Source organism: Monoraphidium neglectum, assembly GCF_000611645.1.
Source record: "Monoraphidium neglectum strain SAG 48.87 unplaced genomic scaffold scaffold01234, whole genome shotgun sequence".
NCBI classification, from domain to species: domain Eukaryota; kingdom Viridiplantae; phylum Chlorophyta; class Chlorophyceae; order Sphaeropleales; family Selenastraceae; genus Monoraphidium; species Monoraphidium neglectum.
In genome coordinates, this window is record NW_014012394.1 from 1 (window position 1) to 10,709 (window position 10,709).

Consider the following 10,709-nt stretch of genomic DNA (forward strand, 5'->3'; position numbering starts at 1 on the left):
GCCAATGGGTCTCACAACTCCCGCATGGTCTGACATGGCGTGCAGGCACGCATGCACGCACGCACGCACGCACACGCATGCACATTCATGTGTGCACAGCAATGAACACCTACCCGACAGCAGCGCGACCAGCTGTACGATGAAGCCGATCCCGATGCGGGTTGTGATCTTGATGGGCTTGCCAAACTTCAGGGCCACGGGGACGATTATCATGTCCCAACTGGGGTGGGGGGGGGGGGCGTAGCGTCGGGGTCAACATGTGCTGGTGGCAGCAGGAGTGATGAAGTCGGCAGGAGGGAGGCGGTATCTGCAGCAGCTGCAGCCCCAGCGGCAGCGGCTGGAGCAGCTTTCAGCTTTGCCAGCGGGGCCCACACCCAGCGGCCTCACAGCGGGATGGTGAGCAGCACGCCAAAGGTGTTGGCAAAGGAAATGGAGGAGGCGGGTATCTTGAAGTTGGAGTTGCCCAGGCGGCGGTCCATGACGTCACCGGGGTAGGGCAGCAGGCTGAAGATGGGGTCGTACGCCATCTGGGGGAGCAAGCACATTCCATGAGGTGGTCAGTGTATGTCCGTGTACGTAGTCGGTGAGACCCAACGCACTTGACACACTGCCAGGTCATTTAGAAGCTTCTATCACTACTGCAACCTGCACGGACCCAGCAAGTGCTGCTTGCAGATCACAGGAACACCTGCCTCCACCACCCCCACGCCTGCACAAAAGCCACTGGCCCCCACTGGACAAGCACTAGCGCAAGCGATGGGGGCTCGCACCTGCCAGATGATGACTGTCAGGAACACGGGCATGAGGCTCATGAAGGACTTGGTCTCCTCCACTTCTGTCAGGCTGACCTGGTAGCCCCGGCGCCCGCCAGCCGCAGCGGCCCCAGCTGCAGGGCTGCGGATGGCGGCCTTGTCCAGGGCGGCCATGCGCTTGGTGTGGGCCATCCTGAACTTCACGTTGGACTTCTCGCCGGCCGCGGGCTCTGCACAGTGTGTCGAGTGCACAGCGGAAGCACAAGAGGCAAGTTTCAGCAGCCCGGCATGGCTGCAGCATGGGAGCAAGGCGTTCTTGTAGTGTCAAGAGACAAGGTTGTAGCCAAGAACCAAGTGCTCGTGCAGGTGGAGGTCACCGCTCCAACCTGTCGCCTCCACGAACGTCCCCCACTACGCTTTGCCCCACGCCACTGACCGTAGAGCTCCGCCACATCAGCGGGTGCTGTCAGCTTGCGGTTGATCCAGGCGCCCCTCAGAACTTTCCAGATGCGGAAGAAGGGGGACCCCTCTGGCGGAACAAAGGTGTATCTGCGGGTGCACGGGTGGGAATGCAAGAGTGCAGTATCCAAAGTCGGTTTTAATGGCCACAAGGTGCAAACATCAGATTTGTGGTGGAGGGTCAGGGCAGCTCAGGTGCTGGCCCTAGCGGCCCGCATCGTGCAGTGGTGGCACCGGCAGGGATGCGCAGGGCACTTGCACGCTGAGGTGGTGCATCTCCTGCCCCCCAACCCCCAAAACGAACAACACCGCATCGGGCCTTGAGAGCATCGGGGTTGATTGTCGGTATTGCTGTTGTGCAAGCCAAACGCTGTGGATCTGTGCAATACAAATTGCAATTTGCATTGCACAGATCCAAATCCTCGGAACCTCACATCTTGATGAGAGCGCCAAAGACAAAGACCAGGATGGCAGCGCCCATGGCGGCCGTGGGGATGCCAAATCCGATGCCGTAGCTGCGCAGGGAGGCGTGTGGGCGCAGCAAGCCAGGGCTGGAACAATGCAATCAGTCGCAGAGGTCAACGCGCAGCGCTACGGGCGGCTTGTGGCACAGGGTGTGGCGTATTAAACAGGCTGCGCGGAGCCATCTCTCGTGCTCATGGCCTGTTTTCCCCTGCACGGCAGCCGAGCAGCCGAGACAGATGCCGCCTAAATATGGTCCTCTCCTGTTTGACTGATCCGAAGCTGCGCGCTCACCCCTTGCTCTCCTGCACCGGCACCACCACCAGGGTGGCCACCAGCGACCCTGCGGGGCACCGGGGGTGGTGGTCGTGGGGGGGGGGGGTGCCATAATCGGCACGGGCTGCGTGCGTGCTGAGCATGGGTGCCCGCTGACCCCACCACCTTGGGCCTGACCCTGCGGCAGCACGGGCGGCCGCGGCCCGCCTGGCGCGTTTGGGCCTTCTGCATGGTAAACGCCCCGTGGCTGCAACCTGCATTTGTAGGCAACACCCACCAATGTTGATTGCAAAGTAAAACCTTTGAGGCGGGATCACATGGGTAGGTACGGGAGGGCGCTTCAGTAAATAGGAGCATAATCAGAGGCAGCGTCCAGGAAAGAGGCAAAAAGGCAGTGCTGCACAATCATACGTGCGTGCCTCTGCACGGCAGGCGCATTGCAGCAGCCGTGCGAGTGCCTCACAAGACTCAGCACCAGCTGGTGAAGTGGCGACGACCGCCCCGCCCCTCCTCGGCCGCCAACCGACGCAGCGATCAACGCCTGGCCCCCTTCCAATCCCTTCACCAGTTGAAGAAGGAACTCCGCCAGCCGCGCTCGCGCTTGCTGTCCTCGCGAAACTGAGGGGGTCAAGAGGAGGAGCGGGGAGTGGATCGCGAGGCAAATGGCCCCAAGAGCGACGGCTGCACTCGGTTGTGATGTGCCAGTGCAGTGGCAGGGAGAGTGGCGCATGCGCCGGCGCAGCCAGAGGCGGCTGGCCGCACGGGCCGAAAGTTGACTGGGTGGGCGGGTGCTGGGCAGCACGCCTGCCCCGCTTGCTGGCTGCCTGCTTGATCTGGCGACGTCATCAACCAACCTTGGCCTGCCCCGCCCCGCGCACCTGGTCCCCCCCGAAGCTGCTGACGCAGGGCTTGATGCCGCCAGACCCCAGCGCCACCAGGTACCTTCAGGGGGGGTGGCAGGGATGGGAGTTGGTGAGGTTGGTTGGGGTGGGGGTGACACACATCAGACCGTTCCTGTTGCACGTTCATGCGTGCAGGACGGGCACACTTTCCTCAATCTGCGCTTGGGGCGCAACCCAGCAGCTGTGCCCTCCTGTGCGCGGGCCTGGCGGTCCGGATCTGCACGGGTGTCGCCTGCTCACAGGAACGCCCAGAACATGCCGCGCGTGGGGCCAAAGTCGCCGCTGGCCGGGGCCGCCTGGTAGTTTGGCCTCATGCTGGGGATGAGGTTGACGGCCGTGACACCGCCCATCCCGATCAGGTCTGGGGGTTGTGGTGTGTTTCGGCCAGAGCGTGGTGGGCGGGGCGGGTCAAAAAAGGGGGGTTGCAAGGGGCGCAAGGCAGGACGCCTCGCGGCTGCCGCGGAGCTGTCGGCTGTGCAGCAGAGGAGTCCCTGCCCGCACACCACAACACGCCGCATCAAAGCAGGACAACGCCACTCACAGACAACGGAGAAGATCAGGATAACCCAGAACCTGCGGGGTGGCAGTCAGGGCGCAATAAGCATGCACAGTAGCCGTGTGGGCTGTGACACCGAGCCGCAGCAACGGCGGACGTCTGAGGGTGTGCGTGGGTCCGTGATTAGTGCTGCAATCTGCATGAGTGCATGTACTGTACTCGACGAGTGGCCATAGGACAGTTGTGCCTGGTTGACATTCCCCCTTGGGGCCTGGCAGTGTGCGGCCCCCGCCTGTGGCACAGCGTGCCACGTGCCTGCCCAGGTATGAATCTGCCAGGAAGGCGCCGAGAAGGGGTGTCAGGTATACTGTGCCCTTCCAGGCCTGCAGCAGCTGGCTGGCGGTGTCCGCGGGGTAGCCTGCGACCGGGAAGGTGGGGAGTCAGGGGAGATGCCACATGCGACACGGCTCCAGTCAGCTGTGCAGGCGCAGCGTGCATGGCCCCTCTGCCAGTGGTGCTTGGCTGTGCAGCTCGCCCCCTGAGCGTGGGGGAGCCGCTGACGCCGAGCGTCTCAAGGCTTGGACTCCCATCTGAATGCCGCAGGGGGCAGGCCCTGCCAATTGCTTTGCATCAGGGATGGCCATGCAGCTGCAGTTGCTCAAACACAATTGGGTCGGGCGGCCCCTGTTCCCAGAGTTTCATCCCTGGCCAGGTGTCTTTGGTGCTGGCGCTCACCCATGTACTGCTTCAAGTACAGCCCCATGTTGGTCTGCAGCCCGTCTGCGCGTCGTGCAGGAGGGTCACAGCATGAATTCATGGTTTCTGATCATGCAAGGCTTGGGTTGGCGCGGAGTGGCCCGCCCGGGCGCAAGGCGGATCGCGGTCCCTGAGACGCTGGCGCCCAGGGGGCTGGCAGTGATGTCGAGGCGAGAAGACCCCGCGTTGTGGAATTGCGCGGCACCAAGCGCGGCGCTCACAGTAGGCCAGGCGCTCGCAGATCTCATTGCCTGCGAGTGCGGTTGATGATACCAAAGAAAGGGGGCGGGCGCCGGCGGGTGTGTTAGCCATGCCAAATCAGTGTGACCTGCGTCATCCGCTGACGTGCCATGAATTGCAGCCTGTCGTTGCCATGGGGACCCAGCGCTCCAAAGGGGCCAGCGCTCACCTAGAATGCAGCTGCAAGCAGCGGTTACACGCGTCTTCCTGCCGGGCACAGGCGCGTCGAGATCGCCCCCTTTCTTCTCTCCGAAATGCTCCTCCAGCTCCACCACAGTCATATCGTCCTGAGGCGCCATTCCGTATGGATTTCACCGCAGCCTACCGTAAGGCCTACAATGGCTGCCAGGTCACCGGACACGGTGACGGGCGACAAAATGAGGGCTGCAGGCGGTGTGCAGATGTAAAACTACCAGAGAAACCAATTGAAACGTTGCTGCTGGATCTTGAAGCTAGGTGGGAGGTATACGTGGGGCAGGTGGGGTGGGGCAGGTCACACAATGTGGACACGCAGTACAGAAGGCGCGTGCTAACTGCTGAGCCCACTGCTGCTGGTGCCGTATTGCTCATCAGAAGCTGGAAGCTTTTAGTTTTGCCTGCTTGAAATTCAGGGGGTGCGGTGCAGTGTCACCTGCGACGCAGCGATGCGGTGTTGTGCGCACGCCACCAAGCTGTCGAGTGTGCAGGAAGGTGCACAGACGAGCGGTTGATCCGAACCTTATCGAATCCAAACTAGCAGGTAAATGGGCGTTACAAAGGTACGCATGCGGTTCAACATTTGTGTGACGTTGCCCGTTCCGGTCACACTAAGGAGCAGGCTGAGTCGCCTTTGAGAAAGTACAGTGGGGCAAGGTACACGGGCACTACAGCAAGAAATGGGAAGTGCTGCCGATTTGCGGATGTTTACTTGGACACTGGCAAAAAAAGATGACAACCTGCAGGAGTAGTAAAATGCTGCGCTCGTGATCACAGGCCGGGGAGCGATCCCTTGCCACCTTTCCGCACCACCCTCGCCGCCAAAGCCTGCGCCGCTGGCGACAGCACCGGCCCCACACCCCTGCCGCCCCCCCGTCTCCCGCCGCCGCCTCTGCCGCCGCCGCCTCTGCCGCTGCCTGCCGCCGCACCGCCTCCGCCGCCGCCGGCGGGCATGATGCCCTCCGTCATGATCTTCCGCCTCTTGCCCTGCCAGCTGCTCCGGAACTTTGACCCGTCGTCTGCCGCAAACAGCGCCAGCGCCGCCTCCTGGGCATCGTCCTGAGACTCTGGCAGCAGCGTGATGGAGTCTGCGAGGCCCAGCTGCTTGCGCCTGTGGGAGGGGGGGTGTCGTGCGGCGGTGAGGGGGGTGCGTGTCAACACAAGCGCAAGGGGCCGCCGCAGCTGCGTGCAGCAACAGCCGTCCTTCACAGCGCCCACAGCGCCTTGAAACCGTCAGCCTGTCTGAGCCCAGCGCCTCCCCGCCAGCCCGCACAGCCCTCCCCTTCCCAGCCGTACAGACGGACCGCACCGTACACGGAATCCCATCCCCCAGCCCAGGCCCCGGGGGCCCCCAAAGCCCGGGCCCACCTGTCGTCCAGCGCGGCGTCCTCTTTTTTGCTGGCCCTCAGCTGCGCCCTCAGCCGCTTGTTGAGCGCGTACCCGTCCCGCTTCTCCTCCCGATCCGCCGCAAGCGCCGCCAGCGCCGCGCGCCCCGTCGCCGCGGCCCGTGCCTGCTCAGTCGAGCGCTCCAGGCGCGAGAGCGGGTCGGCGTTGAGCGCGTGGCGCTCCGCCTCATCGGGCAGCTGCACGGTGCCCGCGTCGGCCGGGTCGTACTCTTCCACCTTGCGGCGTGCGCCGTCCTTAACGACGTACTCCGCATTTTTGGGGTCCGTTTCTATCGTGATCCTGCAACCGCAGTGGTGGCGCATGGTGAACGCCCAGATCTTGGTGGAGTGGTAGCTACCCACCTGGCGGCAGCCCGGGCAAAAGGGGCAGGGCGTTGGTGGGGTTGAGCGATCGACAGCGCGCCGTGATGGGGGCGAAGACGGGCTCGCCGGCTCGATTAGCAAGTGAGCAAAACACCAAACGGCACGTTGCTGGGACTGTCTACGAGGGAACCAGGGGTGCGGGGCTGCGCATGGCCAGGCGGGCTCTCCTCTTCAGGGGAAACGCAGGCTTACGCCAGCCAGCCGCCGTCACCCTCACCTGCTTCTTCTCGGCATTGAAGCGCACGCCCTTGGCGATGTGCTCCCCGCACTTGCCGCACCATATGTTGAACGGCACCTCAAACCTGTGCGGTTGGCGTTGGTGCGGTTGGCGTTGGGTGTGCATCCAGACCATGAGGTGTTGGTACAAACGTAGCCCTTGCTCCCCGGCCGAACCTGTCAGAGCAGGATCATGCAGGTGTGCAAGGTGTCCTTGCGGGTTTGAGACATGCGGCAGCAGAGACGCACCGCGACCGCGAACACAACGGCAACTGCAACCGTCCCTGCCGACCTGATGATAAGGATGCCTTCATCGATCTTGCGCGCGCGGTCGCGCAGCGCGTGCTGCCCATGATACTGCGGGGCGCAAGAGAACGGCGTGGATGGGATGAGAGGGGGGCTGGAGCTGACGAGGGGAGCGCAGGGAACGGCCTGTACTCAGCAGGGGATGCCTCGTCGGCGGCTGTCGCGGCTGCCAGGTGTTACGCCCATCCGTACAGCGGCCACGCCCTGCAGCGCAGGAAGTAGCACACCTTGTTGAGGGTGCCATGCTTCTTGGGGTCGAAATCTGGCGGGTAGCGGAAGTTGTCCGCCCTTGCGGCCGCCAAGCTGCTCATGGCTGCTACTGCTGCTGCTGCTGCTGCTGCTGCTGCTGCTGCTGCTGCTGCTACGAGAGCTGCCGATGCTGCTTATGTAATTACGCCGTCTCTGCTTCTGCAGCTGCAGGTTGTTGCAGCTGCGGATGCTGCTGCTGCGGTGGGGGCGCACGCTGCGCGTGACGCAGCGTGGGCGCCCTGCCACACCCAACCCCTCGCTGCGACGCCTAACCAGAACCAACTGACCTGTGTACGGACACACATGCACACATAAGGCAGTGCCGTTGCCGCCACAGGCATGCGCCGCAGTTGCAGCACAACTATGCGCAGTGTGGGATTGCGTCAGTGCTGCCGAGGCAAATGCCCAGGTTTGCTTGCACTCGAGAGCAGAGCCATCATACTAGCTAGTAATATCCATCCATGCAGGCCTTGACGCAGCGTAGAAAGCGCAGGAACAGCGAAACCAACATGTCACTCTCACCACTGCCGAAGACCACTCAGCAGCTCAAAGCCTGGGGAACTATCAGGTAATGGTGACCAGATACTAATCTAATTGCTAAACTGCATTGCTTGTTCGCTGCTCTTCTACCGCGTGAGATCGTACTTGTGGTGTGTCCAATCTGATGACATCCACCACGAGGATGAACAACAACACTCACAAAGAGCATAATGTAGTACAGCCTGTGCCTGAGGGGAAGCAAGCCTGTTGCGATGTTGCAGGCAACGAACGGGCAGCGCCGCCCAGGTGCTGGCTCAGGCTGATGAGGGGGAGGCCGGTAGGGACTAAGATTAATGACCTGCTCATGGGCAGAGAGGAGGGACAGCCGGAAGACCCATGTCTCTTGCAGCACATTGAAAGCGGTGGAGCCTTGCTGCTTGCAAACCAGGCTGTGGGAAGAATGCGCTGATGTGGACGCGATGGTGAGGCAGGCAGTGGACCATATGGTTGCGTGTGTGTTGAAGCACAAGCATGGACAGGTTTGTATAACTGTGTCAAGATGATGCAATTGTTTGTGCCAGGCACGTCATTCGCAAGGCGATGATTGAAGAGTCGGGACTTCGACACCACGGTCGACAACAGGCAGGGAATGCAATACTTGGGGAATGTGCTGACTCGCTGCAGTTTCTAGTGTGCCCCGTCTATACAAGTAGGGTCTCATACCTACATCATAGGCCACAGCCATGCGTGGATGGCACGCGCCTCCCTCCCGTAGCAGCACTGGCAGGCCTGAGGGGCCTTCAGCATGCTGTGTTGCTGCGATTGTGCTACTGCTCGTGCTGGCGTGGCAAGCAGCGCTGCGTTGTATCCCTGATGCCAATTTCAACGGCCTGCCCTTGATGTGAATTTCTGCTTGAATGAATATCTGTTTGTTGGGTTGGCTAGCCCAACCGCATCAGGTGCTGCCGGTCATCGGCAAATGCTGTGTCTGCTGTGCGTCCGGCCACCGGCCACTGCGACTGTGCTGGACGTTGGATACACGGCTTCACTTTGCCTCATGTCCCAGCGTTCCGTCGCCATCGTCATCGTCATCTAAGTTTTTCTGAGCAAGGCAACTGAAGACATTGACTGCAGCTGTGTGCAGGCGTGCCTTGTCAGATCGGTCGAATGCGCCTGGCGCCCTACTGTTACAGCGGGTGGTTGTAATTTCCCTATTGCCTCATCCATGCCGAGATTACGGCCGGTCGCTGGTGAGCTATCTCGGGGTCGGTGCATCCTAGTGACACTGTAAACGGGGTGATATCGTACCTACCGGCAGCGCAACGGCGCAAATCGCTGCTTAATGTGGTCTGCTACACAGACAGGTCACATGCTGCCCGGCTGCGGGGGCTGCTGCGGCCGTGGCCATGGCCGCTGCCTGCTAGTGCTGCGCTCGGGCACACTATGGCCCACAGGACCAGCCCGAAGCTGGCGCTATCGTCTGCTGAATTTGTCGCAGCTCTGATGCGTCCTGTCACTCAGCCAGGAGGTTCCCTAAGGATGCCCTGAATTGAAATTGCCCGTCCTCATGCCGTGTGCCCCCTTGACCCCTCATGGCCCGCGCAGATAGCAGCGCCGAGGCGCGGTTCCACACAGCTGTGTGGACCTTTGTGGAGCACACGCGCCTGCTGCAGCTGGACGAACAGTACTACAAGGGCGAGTGAGTGACATCGATCCCGCCCCCTCTTGACAACAGCTGCTCTCTCGCCCCTCGTCGCCCACGCACGAGCCAGTCATGCAAAACGGCCGACAACCCCGCCTGCTCAAGGTCATGTCCGCCCCCCACTTACTTTGAATCCAACACCCCCCCTTTTCACAGCTATTTTCCCAAGCTGAGAGCGGCGCAAGCGCCGCAGATAATCAGCAGCGCGCCAGCTTCTGCGGCGCTGGCGCACACCCTCCTGGAGCCAAGGTCGCTGCAGGCCTTGGCTGAACTGGTTCTGGGCGGCGGGGTCGCAGCTTGGGAGGCGGCCAGCAAGCTCGCCGTGCTGGTGTGTGGCGGTGCGGCTGGCGGGAGCACCGGGATATGCCCCGTAGCATGCATCCCGGGCGGAGCGCGCGCAATGGGGGTGTCGCCTTGGCACGCATTGTGCATGCCGGCAACCCTGCTGGGTTTGGGCGCCCAGCTGCAGCAGACTGCAGCAGGCTTCTCTGTACTCAGTTGTTGTGGCCGCCGCTGCGCTCTCTTCGCTTGCAGTCTCAATACAACATACCACGCACGGTGAGGGGCCACCCGCTGCGTGGACTGCCGTCTTCCCGACGCTCGGGTTTGCGATCTTCAACCGCCAGTAGCAGCAGCAGCAGCCGCAGCGGCGTCAGGAGTGGCATCACTCGCCCGTCCGCTGTCCGCCGCTCCTGCGCCGTCCGGCTGGCCACACCCTCCCGCCCGTGCCGCCGCTTGTCTCCCCATCCTCCAGCCCTCCCCGCGCCGCCCGGCCCTCGCAAAACCCCACCCACCCCCAGGAGCAGATGGGCGCGGCCGCGGCTGAGCTGGGCCTGGCTCGCGGCCTCGCGGCCCTGGTCCAGCAGAGGCCATGGCACATCGTTCCTCCGGGCCCCTCAGTGCTGCCGCTGGGCGGCGACTTCACGGAGCCTTGCCTAGAGGAATATGGCCTGAACTGCGTCTGCAGGGTGGGTGCAGTCCGATGCAGGATCTGCGGGTGTGAGCGCCTGCCCGGGGTTGTTCAAGGGACGGAGAGGGTGCAGTCGCCGCACACGCGGGCATGTGCAGCCGCACGTGCAGCAGCTGTGTGCACGCGTGGCGGCTGGCCTGCCGCTTTGCAGCTTTGCGATGGGGCGCGGATGAGGCTTGCGCGGCCCCTCAAGACGCGCTGTCACAACAGCTGCCGCGGCGGAAGCAAGTTTTCCGAGCTGAAACCACTTTGCTGCCTTTAGTGGTTGGCGTTGCCGCGGGCCCGCCCCGCACGAGTGCTCGCACTTGGGACCACTTCCGGCATGAAACGCGGCGACGGCACGACCATGCATGCCCCCCCAAAAAAACATCCGACATCCGCTCTACACACAAACTGGTCACGCGTCGACAGGCCATCGGCAACATCGCGCACAGCGCGCGCGGCTCGGCCGCCTTTGCCGCCCTGCCCCCTGCGGCGGG

At 62.8% G+C, this 10,709-nt stretch overlaps 3 protein-coding genes across 3 annotated transcripts; 1 reads left to right on the forward strand and 2 right to left on the reverse strand.

Annotated features, from left to right (window-relative positions):
• Positions 1-387: 387 nt before the first annotated feature.
• MNEG_7130 (Peptide transporter PTR2) lies at positions 388-4,642 on the reverse strand (the record flags this gene model as incomplete). Its single annotated transcript, XM_014044393.1, has 13 exons — positions 388-527; positions 771-982; positions 1,189-1,301; positions 1,646-1,726; positions 1,968-2,016; positions 2,227-2,249; positions 2,515-2,567; positions 2,804-2,891; positions 3,092-3,212; positions 3,604-3,765; positions 4,083-4,127; positions 4,325-4,354; positions 4,513-4,642. Coding segments are annotated over 13 exons (1,247 nt in total), but the record flags the coding sequence as incomplete, so codon positions are not given.
• Positions 4,643-5,309: 667 nt separating this feature from the next.
• MNEG_7131 (Coiled-coil domain-containing protein) lies at positions 5,310-7,140 on the reverse strand (the record flags this gene model as incomplete). Its single annotated transcript, XM_014044394.1, has 5 exons — positions 5,310-5,649; positions 5,907-6,286; positions 6,525-6,609; positions 6,816-6,880; positions 7,057-7,140. The coding sequence occupies 5 exons, from the start codon at positions 7,138-7,140 to the stop codon at positions 5,310-5,312; spliced, it is 954 nt and encodes a 317-aa protein (XP_013899848.1).
• Positions 7,141-8,783: 1,643 nt separating this feature from the next.
• Positions 8,784-10,403, forward strand: MNEG_7132 (hypothetical protein; the record flags this gene model as incomplete). Its single annotated transcript, XM_014044395.1, has 5 exons — positions 8,784-8,808; positions 9,164-9,257; positions 9,417-9,588; positions 10,061-10,228; positions 10,329-10,403. The coding sequence occupies 5 exons, from the start codon at positions 8,784-8,786 to the stop codon at positions 10,401-10,403; spliced, it is 534 nt and encodes a 177-aa protein (XP_013899849.1).
• Between the last annotated feature and the right edge of the window lie 306 nt (positions 10,404-10,709).